The sequence below is a fragment of the Carassius auratus genome, chromosome 35 (genome assembly GCF_003368295.1).
Source record: "Carassius auratus strain Wakin chromosome 35, ASM336829v1, whole genome shotgun sequence".
Lineage (NCBI taxonomy): Eukaryota > Metazoa > Chordata > Actinopteri > Cypriniformes > Cyprinidae > Carassius > Carassius auratus.
In genome coordinates this window covers 14,046,919-14,069,263 of record NC_039277.1, presented here as the reverse complement: position 1 = coordinate 14,069,263, position 22,345 = coordinate 14,046,919, and the positions used below count along the sequence as shown (strand labels likewise).

Below are 22,345 nucleotides of genomic sequence, written 5' to 3'. Positions count from 1 at the left end.
CTTGGTGTATGCGGCACCGTTCAACACCTCTCCATTACGGATCCAGATGATGGAGGCAGCTGGTTTGGCATTTTCGGCATGGCAGGTAAGGTTTAGCGAGTCTCCCGCACGCAAGCTCACCACAGGTGCTCCGATTATCACAGGGTCATCAGGAGGAACTGAAAAAAAAAGAAAAGATCAGAGAAGTCTATCCTCTTGTTTCACAAACAATGGCACATAGTGCAAGAGAGGGAGATAAAATGGAAGGATGAGTTAAAAAACAGGTTTCTGAATAGCGTTGATTGCAGTTCTCTTTTTACACAGCTCTGATCAGCCTGCTTCTCACTCAGGTAAATTATTGATTGGGCACTCAGCTCATTAGGGAGCATATCTGGGGCAAGTCTAAATCAAAGGCAACAAGCAGCTGCTACATCCTGAGCGCTCCAGAGAGAGCACTGGAAAGAGAGAGAGGGCAGTAAGACGTGAGAAGAGGAGGGACTGTTTGAAGATGCCAGCACGGGCTGAACTGGGGGATGCTTGTTGTTGGGGGACATCCCAGAGATGCTGACTTCATTAAGAGAGAAGCTGAGACCCCATTACTCATATCTTACTGATTAGACTTCTGCCAGCTTTTACTCTCACCAAGATTTTTGGCCAGTCAGATGGCACATAGAAGTTTGAGCAACCGGGTACTTTAAGGGTACTTTAACAGCCAAGTTTAGGATGCAAAGGGGACATTTGGACCATGTTTCTTCATGAAAAGAAATCTCAGAAGGAGGACGATGGACATCTTCTCTTCAGATCTCTATGTGTAGCACATCAGACCATGGAGAGGCCTTCATACTATGCAACGATCTCAGAGTCCTGTGTGATTTGTTAACTGGTGTTCCTTCCCTGGAACCAATGAAGTCTCACTCCAGCTTGAAAAAAACTAACAAAAAACATGGTTCTCAGAACGTATGAATAGTTAATTTGTCTCTTTTTTGTCCCTTTTGTCCTCATGTATAAAGGCCACAGCCACATCTATTTGTCAGCATGGTTTTGCGGGAGAGAAAAAAAAAAGAGAGTGGGAGAGATTAGAGAAAGTGAGAGATAAAGAAAGAATGCGGAAAAAATGAAAAGCAGAAAACTGATTCGGTCTGTCGTGATGGAAAAGTAAATCTGTTTAACTGTGTGCACACAGGCAGATGATATATGTGTAATAGATATACATTTCTGTTTTAACTATGGTGTCAGTAAGATGTTTTTTTTTTTTTGTAAAAGAATTAAATAAATTGACCAAAAGTAAACATTTATAATGTTACAGAAGATTTCTATTCATTAAAGAATCCTCAAAGAATAAAAATAATACAAATAATAAATTATTCATGTTTTCATCAGCTTATAAGAATGATTTCTGAAGGAAAATGTGACATTGAAGAAGTAAAGGCTGCTGAAAATTCAGTTTTGCATCACAGAAATATATATTTCAAATTTATTCAAATAAAAAAAGTTTTTAAATTCTAATAATTTTTCAGTTGTAATATTTTACAATATTACCATTTTACATTAGTGTATACAGAGACAGACAGACAGACAGATAGATACAGATGCATCTTAATAAATTTGAATGTCATGAAAAAGTTCATTTATTTCAGTAATTCAATTCAAATTGTGAAACTCATGCATTAAATAAATTCAATGCACACAGACTGAAGTAGTTTAAGTCTTTGGTTCTTTTAAATGTAACAAAAACCCGCCAATTCAACAATCTCAACAAATTAGAACACTTCATAAGACCAATAAAATATATGTGTATATATATATATATATATATATATATATATATATATATATATATATATATATATATATATATATATATATATATATATATATAGTGAATTTTTGGCCTCCTGGAAAGTATGTTCATTTACTGTACATGTGTTCAATACTTGGGAGGGGTTCCTTTTGCTTTAATTACTGCCTCAATTCGGCTTGGCATGGAGGTGATCAGTTTGTGGCACTGCTGAGGTGGTCTGGAAGCCCAGGTTTCTTTGACAGTGGCCTTCAGCTCATCTGCATTTTTTGGTCTCTCGTTTCTCATTTTCCCCTAGACAGTACCCCATAGATTTTCTCTGGGGTTCAGGTCTGGTGAGTTTGCTGGCCAGTCAAGCACACCAACATCATGGTCATTTAACCAACTTTTGGTGTTTTTGACAGTGTGGGCAGCTGCCAAATCTTGCTGGAAAATGAAATCAGCATCTTCAAAAAGCTGGTCAGCAGAAGGAAGTATGACGTTCTCCAAAATTTCTTGGTAAATGGGAGCAGTGACTTTGGATTTCAAAAAAACACAATGGACCAACACGAGCAGATGACATTGTACCCCTAATCATCACAGACTGTGGAAACTTAACTCTGGACTTCAAGCAACTATGAGCTTCTCCACGCTTCCTCTAGACTCGAGGACCTTGGTCTCCAAATAAAATACAAAACTTGCTATCATCTGAACAGAAGACTTTGGACCACTGGGAAACAGTCATGTTCTTCTTCTCCTTAGCCCAGGTAAGACGCCTCTGATGTTCTCTGTGGTTCAGAAGTGGCTTGTGTAGCCTAGACCATTTTGAAGGCTCAGGAAGCCTTTGCTGGTGTTTTGAGTTGATTAGCTGATTGGCATGTCACCATATTCTAATTTTTTGAGATAGTGAATTGGTGGGTTTTGTAAAAAATGTGAGCCAAAATCATCACAATTAAAAGAACCAAAGACTTAAACTACTTCAGTTTATGTGCAATGAATTTATTTAATACACAAGTTTCACAATTTGGGTTGAATTACTGAAATAAATAAACTTTTCCACGACATTCTAATTTATTGAGATTCGCCTGTAGATAGAGAGATAAACAGACAGACAGATAGATATGCAAATGAGTAACAGTAATAGTGGTCCTTGGTTTACCGCTCAAACAGAAAACTGGAATGAAATCCCTTTGCTGCTTTTAAATTAGCATCAGCTAATTCAAAGTACTTCCATCCACTCACAATCCACTCTCATTTCCAGGAGTTATTAAAGTCAGTGTCATATTCCTTTCGCCATCTAGACATCAAAGCCATTCTTAACGGCTTGTTTTAACGCCTAAGTGCTTTGCCTGTTTAGAGCTAACTCATTCGTTGTTGTTTTTTTTCAAGTGATACAAACATAGCTTACAACTGCATGCTGGGATTGTTTTCCAGGACTCATAGACCAGAGGCTAAGTGTATGCAAATGAGCACAACAGTTAAGTCAATCAGTCTGTCTTCTCAAGTTTCAGTTATTGATGGGGTTGCATTAGAGAGAAGGAGAGAAAGGAAGCTGGCACTGCAATCTAACATTCAAGTCCCAGAATTCCAGAAAGCTGAGAGCCAATATATTATGGTGTGAATTCACACACTGCCATTTCCAAACAGCTTAGGATGGCATCCCGTGACTCTCCATGTGGCATGAATCCAAGATGGTTCATGCTCTCCTTGCGAGTGCCAGAAACTGGCATAACCATGTTAAACCTTCTTGTGACCGCCATGTTTGCAAATATTCCCTGGTGCAACGCTTCCAAGCCGGTGCCTTAATACAGCCAATCATCTTCTTTGTGTTGAGCTGGTCAACACGATGGATTAATCATCCCACCGTAATTGCTGTTCAGAGTGGGGGGAAACTCTCACATAGAGCCTAACAAACAGCCAGGACTGAATTACTTCTGTCTCTGCCCTCTTGATACACTGGACCCTTGAGACACCTCGAGTCATTCAGCATGTGGAAGGAGAAAAATGGAGCAATTTCATTTTGGAAACAAGAGAGAAGGGGCATTCTGGGAAATGTGACCTATTTTATAATGTACCTGGATGTGGTCTTACATCTGGAGATGTCTCTCTCTCCCTTTCTCATTCCCTCTCTCTGTCTTTCTCTCACAGGAATTGGTAGCATGGTGGATTAATCACTTTCATCCTGAGTTTATTTGTTTTACCACACAGCGGCACACAGCCTTTAGCAATTATCCCTTCTTTTTTTTTCAGGTGTATTAACTAAAAATACTCACGCATGTTCACAAGAAAAGCCCTTTAAACAGGAGCAGATGTGATCTTGTTACCAGGACATAAACATTTAGTTAAATGAAAGGATTTGAAGTGAAATATTCCTCCGAGTTGTTTGAAACCATGCTCTTGTTGATCGGATAATGATGGTGTGGGGTTTCGCCTTTTGAAGGTTCAAAAGAGGGCAGTTAGTTTCAAATGAACTGTAGGAAATCCAATTAAAATCGCATGAACAAGGTGAAATAACATTTGAAAAAGTTTACACGTTAACACAAGGGCAGAGAATGTTAAATCCAGGGCTATTTTTAACATAATTAATGGAACCTGCATTTCATTAACTATTAACCAACCTTGAATTGCACGTTCAACAACATTATCATTGTAGTTTTATTGTCGCCTTTGTGCAATAATGTTGACTAAATAGCACAATGGCCAAACGGCCTTGCGGCAGTGATCTAATCTGTTTGTTGTGTAATAGAAGTCATTGTCTTACATCCTCTTGTCAGCTTATCAATGTGAAAGCATCTAACCGACCTTGGGCCTGTTTTTCAATTGCAAACAGTTCGCTCTGTTTGAGGGAAATAGCCTCAAGTGAGACTTAAGATACACTGTTTTGCTTGTTCATAAACATCTGTAGAATAAAAGCTCCCCAGGTCTCTGTATACTCTTATCTGTTTCTTTTAATGCTGAAAGCTCTGGCCTATGCATCAGATAATTGACTATGATTACTATGATTTTCTTAATTTTAGTTAAGACTAGTATTGTCATTTCACATTAATATGTCTTAATTATTATATAAAGACAGGCTGTCATTTATTGGAGTTAAATCTATTAGCGATGAATATTAAAAGTTAAATTACGCTTTAGGTTCAGCATGTTTGTTCTATGGTTATGACATGAATAGTAAGTATAAATAAAAAAAATGATGTCAGCTTGATGAGCTTTAAACTGCAGGGTGCCGTTATTGACATAAACACTGAATTGAGAACGATTTATCCCACTCCTTCTGCTCGAGTTCCCTTAAAAGCTTCTCTCGGAGGGAAGACATGTCACTGAGACATCTGATGCTCAGAAACAGTAGTGATCGGGGGAAACAAAAAAGCATTATAGCATGTACGGATGTAAGTGGCCCACACCAGAGAGCCCCTTGGCCTGAACAGGTCAGCGAACAACAGCGCTCCGTTCTAGTCAGAACTCTGCCTCCCGCTCCACACGTCCTGTGGGAGCTCCACGGTACAGGAGGAGCCCGTCACCGTGCAGTTTTTCTTTCCCTCTGTAGGATATGGCAATGTGATCTTTATTTCATTTAGATAGAATCTGAGTTTGTATTCTGCAGATGCCTACATTTGGATAGAAACTTGTACAACATTAGTGAATGAATATTTATAAAGTCCTTTTGAATGTGTAAAATTTCAAAGATATAGTTAAGATGTCCATATTTAATATAGTTTGTAAAATCCAGACATAAAAATCTAAAGTTTGGGGTCAGTAAGTTGTTGTTTTTTTCTTTGTTGTTGTTTTTTTTTTTATGTTTAAAGACATTAATTTATTTATTGAGTAAAGATACATTGAATTGATCAGTAAAGACATTTATAACGTTACAAAATATTGCATTTTAAATAAATGTTGTTCATTTGAACTTTCTATTCATCCAAGAATCGTGAAGAACAAAATGTGTTATTTAAATTTGAAACCACCCATTATGTAGCTCAAAACAGTAGCGCATGGCATTAGCAAGGCAAAGGTTATGAAGAAATGTAAGTCACTTTGGATAAAAGTATCTGCAGAATGTGTAAATGTAAGTGGCTAATTTACTTCCTCAAAGCCTATTGTTATCCCAACCCGTTCTCATCAGTCTGCGTATAAATAACACGACTTTACACTTTCTATTTGCGTGTAATGCATACGCCAAATGCCATTTTTGCGTGCATATGATACGCCAATCCTTCCCATTAATTTCGGTGGAGAGCAGATGCGTCCAAATAACACGCATCATCTTCAGCGGCAGTGACGTCACTAGCGTGGCTCGTTCAGTTCACCTGATGCGCGTACACCTTCAAACAGGTAAGCAAGGGTAAATATATTTTTTTATTCTTCTTTTTGTAATGATATCACGTGGTTAAGCGTATTGTTTTAATTATTTCAGTATTTCTGCATCACGTTAGACAGGGCCGTGTTTTTAAAGGGCAGTTTATGCTCAAATTATGGGTCAGTGGGCTGCTCAGCTAGCCTACCATTGTCATTAGCCTAAGCTAACCTGTACTGTTTATAGACCTGTTGCAGTTTTAAATAAATTTATGATGTGACATATGGGTCTTCAGCTTTTAGACATGACTAATACAAGCACAACAAAGCACCCAACCCAATATCGCGTGATAATCGTGATCGTGTAAAAAGTCCACACATTTAGCATATTTTTACAATACTAGCCTAACTTTTGCTTGACCACGTCATGTGTAGCCAATACACACACAGTAACTACAGCATATTTACCATGCTTCTCCTACTGTAACCGTAGTTTTACTTTGGACTTTGTAACGCACATAACCACGACATTTACTATGGGTTTACCATAGTAACCATAGTTTTACTCTGGTATTTGTAGTTACTAACACACAATAACCACGACATTTACTATGGGTTTACCATAGTAACCATAGTTTTACTTTGGTATTTGTAGTTACTAACACACAATAACCACGACATTTACTATGGGTTTACCATAGTAACCATAGTTTTACTCTGGTTTTTTTAGTTACTAACACACAATAACCACGACATTTACTATGGGTTTACCATAGTAACCATAGTTTTACTCTGGTATTTGTAGTTACTAACACACAATAACCACGACATTTACTATGGGTTTACCATAGTAACCATAGTTTTACTCTGGTATTTGTATTTACTAACACACAATAACCACAACACTTACCAGGATTTTACCACAGTAACTGTTTTTACTCTACACTATTTGTAAAGCACAGTAACCACTAAGTTTGCCATGCCTTTAATATCTTTTTGTGATGTAATTGTAATTCAGTGTTTTTTCTGTCTTGCAGTTACGTCGGATTACATACTCCACAACAACCTGTAATCCAGCAGATCTTTAAAGAAGCCATCTCTTGTCAAATCTCTCTCTCTCTCTCTCTCTCTCTCTCTCTCTCTCTCTCTCTCTCTCTCGCTCTGCTAGAATTAACAGGGAACTTCAACTCCACGCTCCCAATGCTGATATTGAAGAAGCTGTCAAGGGGGCTGAACAAGTCCTTCAAAGGATCAACCCTTCACAGGTAATGTTGAAGACTCTTAGTTATAACTGATTTGCTTTAATGAACGCATCCTTATATTATGTGTTAATCAAATATTTTGGTCACAGATCATTTTAACACACTGTCTCAACATGTTTATATTTCAGGAAGGCCTGTCATGATATTTGAATTTGACCATCTTGTGCATTTATGAAGAAGACCAAAAGCTGCAAAGGCAAACACTTGGTACGTCAGATACATTTTTCTCAGCATTTGATGTTTCTTAAATTTTGGTTCACTTAGCCCATCAGGAAGAACACTCAACAAAGAGCATGTTGTAGTAGTAATAATTCATCCAATAATCATATTATATTGCACAAGCGTACTTGTACAAAATTCTACAACTTTTACTCCTACTGCTGTTATTGGCCATTACCACAGCTCCCATCAGATTGTGCCCATTGTAAGAGTGTTTATATCATGAAGTTTAAATGAAGTCCATTGTATTCTTTATTAATCTTTACAAATTGGTGCCGCCCCTTCCTGTTTCAACAGTACATGATATCTGTCCACACCTCATAGTCTGCCTTTCTTTCTATGGTGACGTTACTGAACACATCTGTCTTAGAAGCAAGAGAATGGAAATCCTAGTTTAACTTTTCAAGTGCTACAAATCAGATCTTCAATGAATTTGGGCAATCAGATCACTTAAAGTTGTTCACACAAAGACCAATAACTATAATGAGAAGTATTTTAGCATCCACACCAACAGACAATACTGTACAATTACTGCTATGCACACTGCAGTTACAGTATGTTGTATTCTGCCATTTGTTGTTGTCAGTGTTTTTGTTGTTCATAATGTGATAAATTATCTTTGTTTCTTCTTGCAGGATTTCTCACAGATTACTTAATCATTCTTCATCAGCTCTTCACAATATCAGCCCATTCAAAAGCTTCCAGATCTTCCTCTCTTGTGTGACACATCTGCTCTCAGTCCTTTACTGCCAACCTCCAGTCTTAGCATTTCTGCTTGTATTCATTTTTCCTCTACATTCATCACTCCAATCTCTACTATAAGCACTCCTGTATATATATATATATATATACACATAATAATAATAATAATTATTAACCATTTATTTGTTTTGCATTTATTCACAATAGAAGCAAACAATGATTACAGGATATATGTTTTTAAAGGTTATAATTGTAAAATAGCATTGTTCTTAATCATTTTTGCCTATTTGGTTGATAAAGGGAAGAAAACAATATATTTTCAACTGTAGCCTTGATTATTCTTTGGCATCTTTTGTCAGGATTTCTGTAAACAAATTCCCTTTTTATTTTTGAATATTAAACTTATGTTTTTTGAAGGGAGTTTCTGTTGCAATTTTGTTTGTTTGTTTTCACTTAGTTACCTCTATGCATTTTTTTTTTTTATCAACTTTTCTTTTTTTTCATAGTGGAATAAACTGGAGAGAGACTGTTCTGGGCACTATGTTTATCTGCGAAAAGTTTGACATATCAATAAACACTGTAAAATGACTAGACAATGAGTGATTGATGTCATGATGTTTGTTTGTTTGTTTTCTATTCCTATAGTTCAACTGGTGGATCTAAGAATGGCAAGTTTTTAGGGTCCATTTCCATGAAACGTAGATGTGATAAATTGTTTACCTTTAATACACTATAAATACATTGTAAATATTACAGAAGGAAAATTGAGTAGTAGAAAAATATTGTGTTTAAATAATCTTCAGAGGTGTTTTTTTTAAGCAAATGAAACATTTTGACATTTATTTTTCACACAGTATATGCAAACTTTTGAGTTTAAGTACTGTACACTAATATTAGTGTAAACAATGTAGCCTATTCAATACAATGGGAATCATTATACCTTCGTTAAAACACAAAACAAAAAAACACCTTTAATCAACGTATTTCTTGCTGCATCAGGGTAACTGCAGCTTCTGTCCATTCACTACAGGAACCCGGAAGCTCCCGGCATAAATGACCATATATGTACAAGTTAGTGTGACGCCTCTGCTCAACTGGGTTGCCATTGGCTTTGACGTTCCCTTGGCTCTCGCAGAACTCGCTGTGATTGGACTATCTTTTAACCCAAATTATAAACCGCTTAATGTTGCAAAGTCCGTTTGACTGTAATGATTACGTCAGTAACACCTTCAGTTAACAATGCAGTGTTGCTATGTCGTGAGAAATTACCTCTTTACCGAAATCGTAACCCTAACCCTAAGCACAACTCCAATAAACTCCAAATACCAGCGCTAATATTACTCGCGTTCAAACGATAGAATGGCAGAGGCTTATGGGTAATGTAGTTTAAAATGTTTAATAATTAAAAAAATGGGAAAATGCAATCTTTTTTAACAAAGGGTCATCTAAACATGTTCATTGTGTAAAAATTAATGACATATTTAAGAGGCAGGCTGAAATTCGATATTTTACTAAGTGCACTTTTTTAAACACCTTTATACCACCTTTCCATATATGTTTGAAAACTCTGTCCAACATTATTTAATTAGCATAGCATAAGTAGTTGTCCTGCCAATTTTTTCTTTGACACTATAATCAGACTTTGATTTACAGCCATTTGAAATTTACATTTTTTTGCTCTTCTAGGGGACTCTACTGGGCCCTTGAAGATGGAAGGGCAGTAAAACATACAAATACCTTTTCTCATCATGGACAACAGACTGTGCTGAGTCATAATTTTTAAGTTTTTCTTTTCAACAAATTGTCAATATGTAAGTTGTAAGTCATGTTTATCTTAGAATAAGAATAGAACCATAAAAATATACATCAGTGCCTATTTGGAATAGGCTCCAAATATTGAATTATATCAGGTGCAAGGATACAGTATTGAAAGTAAACAAAGACACCAATTTAAACAACCAATACATACTGTGACACTTCATTGTACTTTCACAGTGTCAATGTGTCATTCAGTAAGACAAGGTACAGAGAGTGTGTAGTTTATAGTGCAAAGCCATACAATTCATGCAATGCAAAGAATCATAATATTAAGAGCTAATTTGTGTCTCTGTGTAAAATACTCCTCATATTTGTCCTCCTCGGGTACTAAACATCAGTAATGTGCATGCTCATCTTGCTTATTATACAGTACTGGATTCATGTTGATCTTTCCCTTGTCCATCACCTTCAGTTGTACATGAAATTCCTGCAGCATTATAGTCCATGCAGTATCTTCTAATGCAGCTTTCAGCCTGCCCTTCATCTAACTGAATGTCATTAATGTAACCAAATGTTCATTTCTTAATTAAAACACATTTATCTATTGTTTACAAAATTAAATGGTGTATTTACCAAACACCATTCTTAATATAGAATATTCACCCTACTTTATTATCCAACACCATGTGCAGTACTTTACTGGAGGATACAACATAAAGACAACTAAAGTAGTGTATTAAGACAAATGATATACAATTTTTAACAATATTAAAAATGGGTTATGTTAAAACCATGTTTTTCTAATCAGATGAAACCATGCAAATGCATGCATGGTGAAATATCTTGAGCCCCAAAGAATCACATCAAGTTTTTAGAGCTCTCCTGCTTTTCTTCCTCTTCTTGCTTGTCCATGTCCTGGACATATCATAATCTTCCATGTCATACATTTTTTTTTTGCAGTTGTTATGCAGCACCCTACAGCACAACTGATGAACAAAAGACATGTAACTAATTTAAATCAAATATCTTTATTGTCACAATACAATGAACACAAGTATACAGGTGATGAAAGTCTTGGGTGCAGACTGCAGCGTGACAGTATGGATGACAAATGAATTAATTCATGAATATATATGAAATACAAATTCTGAATATATATATATGCAACACACATATATAAGGGACTCAATTCAGGTAGAGAACAATATATGTTAAAAATTATGCTATACAAAGAGCATGAATTGAAAACAATAATAATCACAGTACACATACATCTCTGCAGTAAAGCACGGTATGAATTAGTGCAAACAGAATGTCAGGGTGCATAATAATATTGAGTCCAGTCAGCATAACTGATAAGAGTGCAGGGCATATGAGGTTGGTGGGGTGTGTATGGTTTTACTGGTATGAGTTCAGTTCAGTCTGATTGCCTGTGAAAGGAACTTGTCTCACTGTCTGCTGGTGTAGGTTCTGTGATAACGTCTGCCTGATGGTAACAGTGAGAGCAATCCATGGCTCGGCTGGCTGGAGTCTCTGACGGTCCTCCTCACACTCCACCTGGTCTAGATGTCCTGGAGGGCCAAAACATGTATTTAGGTTATAGTAAATCAATAAACAATATATAGTATTTTTATTTATAATTGTTGCACTGGACTTAACATTGATTCTTGTTGGGGATATTGGCCAAAAGAATCCCACCACAACTAGCTCTCGTTGTTTAGCTGTGATGTTTACTTTTACAGGCCGTAACATCTGAGCTGTCGCAGTAGAGCGGTTTGTGAATGCAGTCTTCACAGAAGATAACTGATGGGTTCAGGTAGCAGTGATGCACTCGGTGGCCATTCAATTGATATCTTCATCAATTGGCTTCATCTTAATTCAAACAAACAGACAAAACAATAAGTCAGCAATAACAGCAATAACCATTCTAGAGTAATAGTGTTGGTGAATACAGTTGCAGGTGTCAGTACTCACCATATTCAGTCATTTCCTTCCCAAATCACAGAGATGATGCACAGCTTATTTGCTCATTTTAGGAGCTATAAAAAAGATGTATATGTGAAAAACTATAACTGTGGACTTGAAAAGTCTTTTGAGAGATCAACATCAATGTTGTACGACACATAACTGCATTGAATTCAGAAATACAAATTGAAATGTGAAACTTTTCACCTTTCTGTCTTTTCTTTTGGGGCACAAGAAGTCCATGTTCATTCCTCATTTCTTTAGGACTGGTTTGACTGATTTTCTTTGCGTTTCTGGTCTTCAGCTGTAAAACAAGAAAATATTTATTGACCCCATGTTTAATCATTATTGTTGTTTAAAAATATAAATAAAGCAGATATAATTATATACTTCAATCACAAGTTCCTTGGCAACTCTAGTAGGCTCCTGAGTTCATCTGTACACATCAGATTCAGCGTCTGAGAAAATGCCATCATGCAAACTCTCAGTTTCTGCCTTACAACAGAGCATAAAAGAATGTGTGAGTGAGGGAGTACAGCATGAAGATGAAGTGAAAAAGGCAGAGAAATGCAGAATTTTGTGTATAAATTTAACAGAATGAGGGGAACATTTAAGAGATTTAAGAGAACAGTATTGTCTGTTGGTGTGGATGCTAAAATACTTCTCATTATAGTTATTGGTCTTTGTGTGAACAACTTTAAGTGATCTGATTGCCCAAATTCATTGAAGATCTGATTTGTAGCACTTGAAAAGTTAAACTAGGATTTCCATTCTCTTGCTTCTAAGACAGATGTGTTCAGTAACGTCACCATAGAAAGAAAGGCAGACTATGAGGTGTGGACAGATATCATGTACTGTTGAAACAGGAAGGGGCGGCACCAATTTGTAAAGATTAATAAAGAATACAATGGACTTCATTTAAACTTCATGATATAAACACTCTTACAATGGGCACAATCTGATGGGAGCTGTGGTAATGGCCAATAACAGCAGTAGGAGTAAAAGTTGTAGAATTTTGTACAAGTACGCTTGTGCAATATAATATGATTATTGGATGAATTATTACTACTACAACATGCTCTTTGTTGAGTGTTCTTCCTGATGGGCTAAGTGAACCAAAATTTAAGAAACATCAAATGCTGAGAAAAATGTATCTGACGTACCAAGTGTTTGCCTTTGCAGCTTTTGGTCTTCTTCATAAATGCACAAGATGGTCAAATTCAAATATCATGACAGGCCTTCCTGAAATATAAACATGTTGAGACAGTGTGTTAAAATGATATGTGACCAAAATATTTGATTAACACATAATATAAGGATGCGTTCATTAAAGCAAATCAGTTATAACTAAGAGTCTTCAACATTACCTGTGAAGGGTTGATCCTTTGAAGGACTTGTTCAGCCCCCTTGACAGCTTCTTCAATATCAGCATTGGGAGCGTGGAGTTGAAGTTCCCTGTTAATTCTAGCAGAGCGAGAGAGAGAGAGAGAGAGAGAGAGAGAGAGAGAGAGAGATTTGACAAGAGATGGCTTCTTTAAAGATCTGCTGGATTACAGGTTGTTGTGGAGTATGTAATCCGACGTAACTGCAAGACAGAAAAAACACTGAATTACAATTACATCACAAAAAGATATTAAAGGCATGGCAAACTTAGTGGTTACTGTGCTTTACAAATAGTGTAGAGTAAAAACAGTTACTGTGGTAAAATCCTGGTAAGTGTTGTGGTTATTGTGTGTTAGTAAATACAAATACCAGAGTAAAACTATGGTTACTATGGTAAACCCATAGTAAATGTTGTGGTTATTGTGTGTTAGTAACTACAAATACCAGAGTAAAACTATGGTTACTATGGTAAACCCATAGTAAATGTCGTGGTTATTGTGTGTTAGTAACTACAAATACCAGAGTAAAACTATGGTTACTATGGTAAACCCATAGTAAATGTCGTGGTTATTGTGTGTTAGTAACTACAAATACCAAAGTAAAACTATGGTTACTATGGTAAACCCATAGTAAATGTCGTGGTTATTGTGTGTTAGTAACTACAAATACCAGAGTAAAACTATGGTTACTATGGTAAACCCATAGTAAATGTCATGGTTATTGTGTGTTAGTAACTACAAATACCAGAGTAAAACTATGGTTACTATGGTAAACCCATAGTAAATGTCGTGGTTATTGTGTGTTAGTAACTACAAATACCAGAGTAAAACTATGGTTACTATGGTAAACCCATAGTAAATGTCGTGGTTATGTGCGTTACAAAGTCCAGAGTAAAACTACGGTTACAGTAGGAGAAGCATGGTAAATATGCTGTAGTTACTGTGTGTGTATTGGCTACACATGACGTGGTCAAGCAAAAGTTAGGCTAGTATTGTAAAAATATGCTAAATGTGTGGACTTTTTACACGATCACGATTATCACGCGATATTGGGTTGGGTGCTTTGTTGTGCTTGTATTAGTCATGTCTAAAAGCTGAAGACCCATATGTCACATCATAAATTTATTTAAAACTGCAACAGGTCTATAAACAGTACAGGTTAGCTTAGGCTAATGACAATGGTAGGCTAGCTGAGCAGCCCACTGACCCAATTTGAGCATAAACTGCCCTTTAAAAACACGGCCCTGTCTAACGTGATGCAGAAATACTGAAATAATTAAAACAATACGCTTAACCACGTGATATCATTACAAAAAGAAGAATAAAAAAATATATTTACCCTTGCTTACCTGTTTGAAGGTGTACGCGCATCAGGTGAACTGAACGAGCCACGCTAGTGACGTCACTGCCGCTGAAGATGATGCGTGTTATTTGGACGCATCTGCTCTCCACCGAAATTAATGGGAAGGATTGGCGTATCATATGCACGCAAAAATGGCATTTGGCGTATGCATTACACGCAAATAGAAAATGTAAAGTCGTGTTATTTATACGCAGACTGATGAGAACGGGTTGGTTATCCACATTTAGCATTTTGCAAGTTCATTTTAGACACTGCATATATCTCTGCCGAAGTTTTGCACCTATGTCACATTAGTGTGAGTTTGTATTCTGCTGTGACACAGAAGCACGATGTACCTGTCAGTGAATTCACATTTTTTCCAAGATGCAGATGTTGCTGCATGCCTGCTGCCTATTCAACAAAGTGTAGCATTTGAAATGAGGAACAGCTGTCGCAAACTTCAATACATTTTTAAAAATTCATAACACTAACTGCACTTACAGACTGAGGTGATAATTCTTGCATTTAAAACCAAGAGAACAATGTAGTGGGGGAAAAGACCAGTATCTGTGAACTCTGCATTTTCAATTTCATCACAGCGTTGTTTGCTTTCTCTGTTCCCAGTCTGGCTGTGAGGTGCCTTTTTGCAGCCAACAATAGCACTGACATTAACATGACGAGACGGGGAATGTATTTGGACAGGGCTGGGTGAGATAGCTTGCTGCAAAAGGTTGAGAACTCCATAAAAAAAGGGGGTGAAAAGACAAAAGGACATATTTTTGTCACCTTTCCATTCTAGTTTTCGGAGAATTGGGTGATGATCCCTGACCAGTGTCTTATCCATGAAAAGGAGTATCTGAACAGCCTCTTTGCTTTGAAAGACTACAAGTAATTGCAGTCTCCTCTCATTAGGACTAATGTTTGTCTCCCTCTGGGATGAGTTAACATGGCTTGTTCAACATGCTCTTAAGGCAGGGGAAAACATCACGTACAAAGCTTTAATCCACTAGCTTTTCCTACTACTACTCTGAGAAGTCCACATTTAGACCTAATTAATGTGACGTGACTGCACAATTAACTTCAAAATGACAATTTTTTTGGATTTTAGCTCATCAATACTACTGTTCAAAAGATTTGTCTTCAAAAAAATGTCTTAGGGTTATATATTTATATATATATATATTTCTATATGAATAAAAAGTTCAAAAGAAAGCATTTATTTAAAATAAACACACACACACACACACACAAGCATGCATGCTCTTGTATTGAATCGGGGTTTACCAACCAAAATAGAGACTGAAAGAATGCAATTATTTATGTAATTTATTTTACTTTTAACTCACACATTTCTTCCAGCTGTGTCTCTTCCAGCTGTGTCTCGTGAAAAAGGCATATTAGATTCCTTTAAAGGGATACTCCATTCTAAAATGAAATTTTGGTCATTAATCACTTACCACGATGTTGTTCCAAACCCGTAAAAGCTTTTGTTCATCTTCGGGACACAATTTAAGATATTTTGGATTAAAACTGCCTATGCTCTTCTGTGTCAGCCACGCCATAAGGATGCGCTGTTTTCTTTCAAAGCAAAGCATACATACACGCAGAAACAGCACATTTATGTGGCGCAGCTGACACCGAAGAGCGTAGGGAGTCTGAGTGATGTGGAGAGACACAGAGGAGACTGTTGACAAAGGAATTGTTGAATAAAGTTGTTATTTTTGTTTTCTTCACTTACGAACACGATACCGTTATGGTTGAATCACTGATGGAAGATGTGACTATTCTGATGATGCTTTTTATACTTGACAGAGTTACTTACTTGGCAATCTATGGGACAGTCATAAGCTTCCCAGTTTTCATCCAAAATATCTTAAATTGTGTTTTCCGAAGATGAACGAAGCTTTTACGGGTTTGGAACGACATGGGGGTAAGTGATTAATGACAAAATTTTCATTTTGGGTGGAGTGTCCCTTTAATTATGACTTTTTGCTTAAAAATAAATAATTTAGGGTTAAACATAATTTTATCCTTGTGAACTGACTGTAGAATAACAAAATTACACTACATAGCAGACTAAAATTGTCTGGAGGATAGGTGTTGAAGCACAAAGGGAGAAAATTCAATTCAGAGAGAGAGAGAGCAAGTCCTTTTCAAACTTTTCTCCTTGAAATAACCAACAAAGGTTTCTTATAAGACTAGAAAGAGTGCATGGGTCAATGTTGAATTTAAGAAAGTTTGACCCATGGAACAAACTGTACTTTTGTTCCATGTGCCTTGTTGTCATTCTCATCAAATCATGTAAAGAAGGAAAGAAAGCCTCTAATTAAGTCCGAAAGCAGCCAAATCTCACAAGCTCTTTAACCCCGAAGACAATGAGCAGAACAAATGCGGAGAGCTTACAGAAACAATGCAGTAGCTCTTTTTAAACAATGGTGACCTTTGGAAGTGGCTTGGGTTTCTCCTCATGGTTCACTGAGTTGCTGCGCGGCTCGCGCTCTCTCTCCAGCTCCTCGCCTTAGCTTTAGGGGAATTCCTTGGATCTAATTAGCCTCAGGGGTCCTTCTTCAGCGATGTGTACCAACCACATCTCATGTCTTATTCAGCAGCCTGGCCACCACAAAGTAAACTGGGTTACCCCACAACTCTCCTACGGATGTTCAAAGTTCAAATGTCACTCCGGCAGGTCAGTCGCCCTCCTGCTGCCAGGTTCGCACTCATGTGATTGCAGAGACACACATTAGAAACAGAGATTGATTGTTTGAGAGCCATATTGCGAAGCCGTGCCGCTTGAAAGAGAATAAAAGAAAGCGTGAACTCACTCTAAATTTGCATGAGGGCTCCGCGGGGGACCGGAGACGCCATTTAGTGGCCGATACACATGGATTTGAGACCTATACATATTAATGCATCACAGCAGAGCCCTGAACTCATGCCCAAACACCGGGCTTGAAAGTCGAAGTCGGGAAAAAGCCTCCACAGACATTTTTCTAAGTAAGCGACCAAGACAGGTTGGAGTCTTCACAGGCCAGGCATCCAATCAGGTTACAAAGACCACTCTAGATCTCTGCTGTCAGGAGAGAGATAGAGAAAGAGAGCGAACGAACCAACCGCCGCGTCTGATTGTGGTCACGCGCCATCACCCCCCCACCGGAGGGAAGTGACAGGGGATTGTCGGTGACGGAGTCCCTTCATGAGGTTCATTACCTCGCTCAGGAGCCGTTTGAGGTTTTGTATGCAACTTTTCAGAAGTAAGCCAGTTTGTGTGGGATTACATGTCAGGCTAATGGCTCTGCCCTGGGGAGCACGATGATTTGTCTCTGCTGCCACCGGACCAGCAAAAAATAAAAACAAATGAGCGGCCTCTCATCTATAATTAATCATTTTAATGGACCTGGAATCGCCGGCATCTTCACTTGGCTTTAAGTGTCTAGACTCAGATTACTGGTTTAAAATGCTGTTACTCCGAGGCCAGCGTAATGAACCTGTTCCTCTGGAATATATCATAGTTTTAACAAAGGAAAGGGAAAAAAAATCAATAATGATAATCAGGCAGAGTTGGGCTGCCTGGGAGCTAAGCTGACGCAATGCATTTGTGTCAGGACCTCTATCGATTGCAAACATATCTAATGTGTCTTATTAAAGCTGATTAGCCCTGATTTCAGAATATCACACATTTATTTGACTCAGAGATTGACTTTGTTTTTGTCTACATTCACAGTATTGCACAGGCGGGGCTTTTTCATGCTTTCTCATTCTCAGGGCCTTGCTTTCTTTCACTGTTCTAGTGCTGTTCTAGTTAAAGTATGTATCGATTTGTCTGACAGTCCGTCAGTTCATCCATCAATCCATCCATCTGCACTCGTGCAAAAAATGCTTCAATTAGAGAAGAGAAGCAAAAGGTGAAACACAGAACTTGCTTGTAATGTAACATAATGAACATCTGCATATCTATCGGTCCAACTTTAAATTAAGTGGTCGGTCGGTCCGTCAATTGTTCATCTCTCTGTCTCTTTTAATGGAAGGTTCTGGTAGGTGACACTGACCCAAAACAGTGAGCCGAGCAGGTCGAGATCTGGTAGCAACCTGGATGGCTTGACACTCAAAGCTGCCGTCGTCGGTTAGTTCTGTCCTCTGAATCAGAAGGTGATATTCGCCTTTGCTGTGGTCCCCAATCACATCATAGCGTGGATAACCTGAAACACAAAGTTTAAAATGAAACATATTAACATATTTCCAAGCAGTATCATTTCTGCCCTGGAGCCTAAAGTAACCCCGAGCATATTAGTTATCTAAAATATTCAGTTTAATCGCTATCTTTGTTATTGCGGGTTTTATTGTTTTTAACTAAGTTATGTGCTAAAGTATTGTTAAATTCTAGTGTCATGAATGGGTGAAATATTAGAAGCATATAGAAATGGTAGGTCTCACTTTAAATTAAGTGGCCTTAACTACTATGTGCTTACTTTTAAATGAATCATTTGGAACAATGCAATTATTGTGTACATGCATGTTTTTACATTGCACTTACATTCAAAAAATATCTGCATGTAATTACATCTGTAAAAAAAAAATATGTAATTAAATTAATGATTACACTATTGCACTTATTTTTTGATGCAAGTGCATCGTAGTTAAGGCCACTTTATTTAAAGCTGGACTAAATGCCAATATTTCACTGCATAATAAAGGACAACACATATTCAGAGTTGGCCTTGAATGATTTCCAGTCACATTTACTGTAATTATAAAAACAAAAACATGAAGAATATTCTCTGTGGTATTCTAAACCTTAAAACATAAACATGCATCTTGACTTCTGGCAAAGTGATCACAGATCAAACTGCTACACAATACCATATCATAAATATGCTTTATACATATTTGAAAAGACTGATAACTAGTTAACCGTTAATTTAAAGAAAGTAGTAGATTAAAAGTAAGAGCATATACTGAATTTAAATGACTTTGTCAAATGATTAACACTCCTTTCCAGAGTATGGATACTTAAATATCATTATTATTTTATATAATTTTTTAATAGTCAATATCTAGAGAGCAGGGTTGCACATTAACTCATATACACTACCATTCAAAAGTTTGGGGTCAGAAAGATTAACGAAGATTTGAAGAAATTAACGGTTATTAATCAAGGATGCTTTAAATAGATAAAAAATATCAAGAATTTCTACAATCAATTCTGCTCTTTTAAACGTTCTATTCATCAAAAAATCCTGAAAAAAATCTAGTAGTTTCCACAAAAAATAAATAAATAAGTAGCACGACTGTTTTCAACATTGATGATAATAAAAAATAAATTCTTGAGAAACAAATCAGCATATTAGAATGATTTCTGAAGGGTCATGTGACACTGAAGACTGTTGTGAAGACTTAAGTGATGGAAAAAAGCTGCAAGGCTGCTAGGTAAGAGAATGTCAGGGGAAGCATTCACAAACTGACAGAATGGGCCGTTGTCCTTGTATTATAGTGTCTAACTGGAGAAAAGAGGAGAAAGAAATGTCTAAGGCATTTAACGTCTCTGTAAAGACACAAACAGATCTGGCAGAGACGCGCGGATGTTTTGAGCAGCCAATGTCTTGACTTTGGTTTCAGTCTGACTGTAACTTACACTGCAAAGCAATCAAGCCTTTATATATGAATGTCAATATTAAAAATCATGGTGGAAATCATCTGGTCATAAGCTAATTTTTAAATATAAGATTTAGTACGGACACATTTTGGTACTTTCATCTTTCATTTGCGCTTCCCTTTCAACCTCATAATTTCTGAAGAATCATGTGACACTGAAACCTATTGTAAATTCAGCTTTGCCATCACTGGAAATTCCAATTCAATTCCATGTGAAAATATGTTAAAAAAAAAAAAATATATATATATATATATATATATATATATATATATATATAAAATACTTAGTTTGTAAAGCAAAATTGCCATTCAAAACCATAAAAAAGCACTGACCCCAAACATTTGAATCGCAATTATTATTATTATTTATTTATTTTAAAATGTATCCTTCAAGGAAAAATCAGTAACTACAAAAGTGAATATTGCATGTTCAATAAATGATGAATGGAGCCTTTGTAGCTTGAAAAAAAAAATTGGAACAACAAAATTGCTACATGATGCTCTACTCGAGACAGATGTCTCATTTTTAGTTAATCTGCTCATATCAGAAAACAGATCGCAGCCCGGAGCAGGTCTAAATCTGAACACAATCTGGTAAACTGTTACCATGGCATGTCTTTGAAACCCTGGTGATCCTTTATATGAAAGACTGTTTGGCTGCCCTGTGATATCTGGTAATAAGCCTGTATTAGGAATCAATAGTGTCATTACAGCCTTCAGGTTTCCTGCCACTGGATCTTCTTTTGCCTTTTATTTAAGAGCTGTATTCATTAGGGATTATTGAGGCATACAGGCGCCTCAATAAAGCTCTGATAAATTCCCCAATATGCTTGACTGGGCGGCCTCAGACAATGGCTGTCAATTAGAAGAAACAATGTGAAATGACCCTATTAAAGGTAATGAATCCCATGAAATGGATTCGGCTTCATGTTGGATCAATAGCAGCTGCGATAGAGAGCTGGGACATGGATTTATCACACTGTGGGCATTTCACTGACACTCCAATGGATGGAAGCACGCTTGAAACTTGGCTGAACGGAGGCAGATCAAAGCTCAGAGCGAAGGAACGTGAAAGCTGAAGGGGGAGATATACACAGACGGGCATCCTAATCAAGCGTTTTGCTAACGTCAGTCTCGCTGTCACAAAATCTGTAACTTCTCAAGCTTTGAGGACACTCGTCCTGGAACGATATAGATATCTATGTCATACTGATCGCAGGATGTGTCATTTCATCAGTGTGAAACTGCAGGTGATAAAACGTGCGATGGTTCTTAAGAAAACCCGACAATGCCTTGTAAAAAATACACAAATTGTTCAGGTTTGAAACTATCAGTAGGCTTAGAGCTGCTCTGAACACACTGATATCCGTTTATGTCAGCACTCTAGCTCACTTGACTTTTTAGTGAGTTACGTTTTCACTTCTTTTTTGAAGCGCGACTTTGTCTGGTTGCCATTGTCGATTCCATATCACAGCTCCATACTCGATTATAATGTGGTACATTGATATCCAAGACTCCCTGGACACTTATAAACGCTCGGAGAAAGAAAGATGCAGTGGAAAGGAAATTCAAGCCCTAAGAGGCTCAATTAAGAGCGCCGTCCATGACTAAACGCTGCCTGGGGCCACAGCTAAAAATGAGTAACTTTTGGAGAAACTGCTGCCTAAAATCAAAGTCCTTTCTTGTTAAAGTATTTAGTTTAAAATCACACATTACGAGAGAACTAAATGAGGTCTCTGCTAAAGGCTCAATCTTCAGATATTAATTGCTCGTTTCTTGAAGTGCATACGTAAAACGCAATCAGCAACTATTGTTAGCGATAATGACCTCTTGATCCAGCAATTATGTGTAACGTTAGCTAAATAGGATCTGATCGCTCTACTTTGAGTTAGATATGAGAATAAATCATTGAATTCTGCTTCGTTACACAATAAATATTTCAAAGAGCTAGTAAGTTCAACTTTAAGCAAGCTGAAGCGAATTTGGAAGCGGCATTCAACAAATTGAATCTTAAGAG

The 22,345-nt window shown here is 37.1% G+C and overlaps 1 protein-coding gene and 1 long non-coding RNA gene across 3 annotated transcripts in view; both read right to left on the bottom strand.

Moving 5' to 3' along the window:
* Positions 1–22,345, bottom strand: part of LOC113054524 (kin of IRRE-like protein 3) — a 128,943-nt gene that overhangs the window by 32,905 nt on the left and 73,693 nt on the right. For both annotated transcript variants that reach the window (XM_026220135.1, XM_026220134.1), the window contains exons 3-4: positions 18,726–18,875; positions 1–158 (exon numbers count right to left, since the gene is read on the bottom strand). In XM_026220135.1, the coding sequence (XP_026075920.1) occupies positions 1–158; positions 18,726–18,875 (308 nt within the window). The remainder of the gene's footprint in view (positions 159–18,725; positions 18,876–22,345) is intronic.
* LOC113054525 (uncharacterized) lies at positions 11,000–12,027 on the bottom strand. Its single transcript, XR_003277396.1, has 3 exons — positions 11,965–12,027; positions 11,650–11,862; positions 11,000–11,561 (listed from the first exon to the last, which is right to left on the bottom strand). It is a non-coding gene; the product is annotated as an uncharacterized LOC113054525 (long non-coding RNA).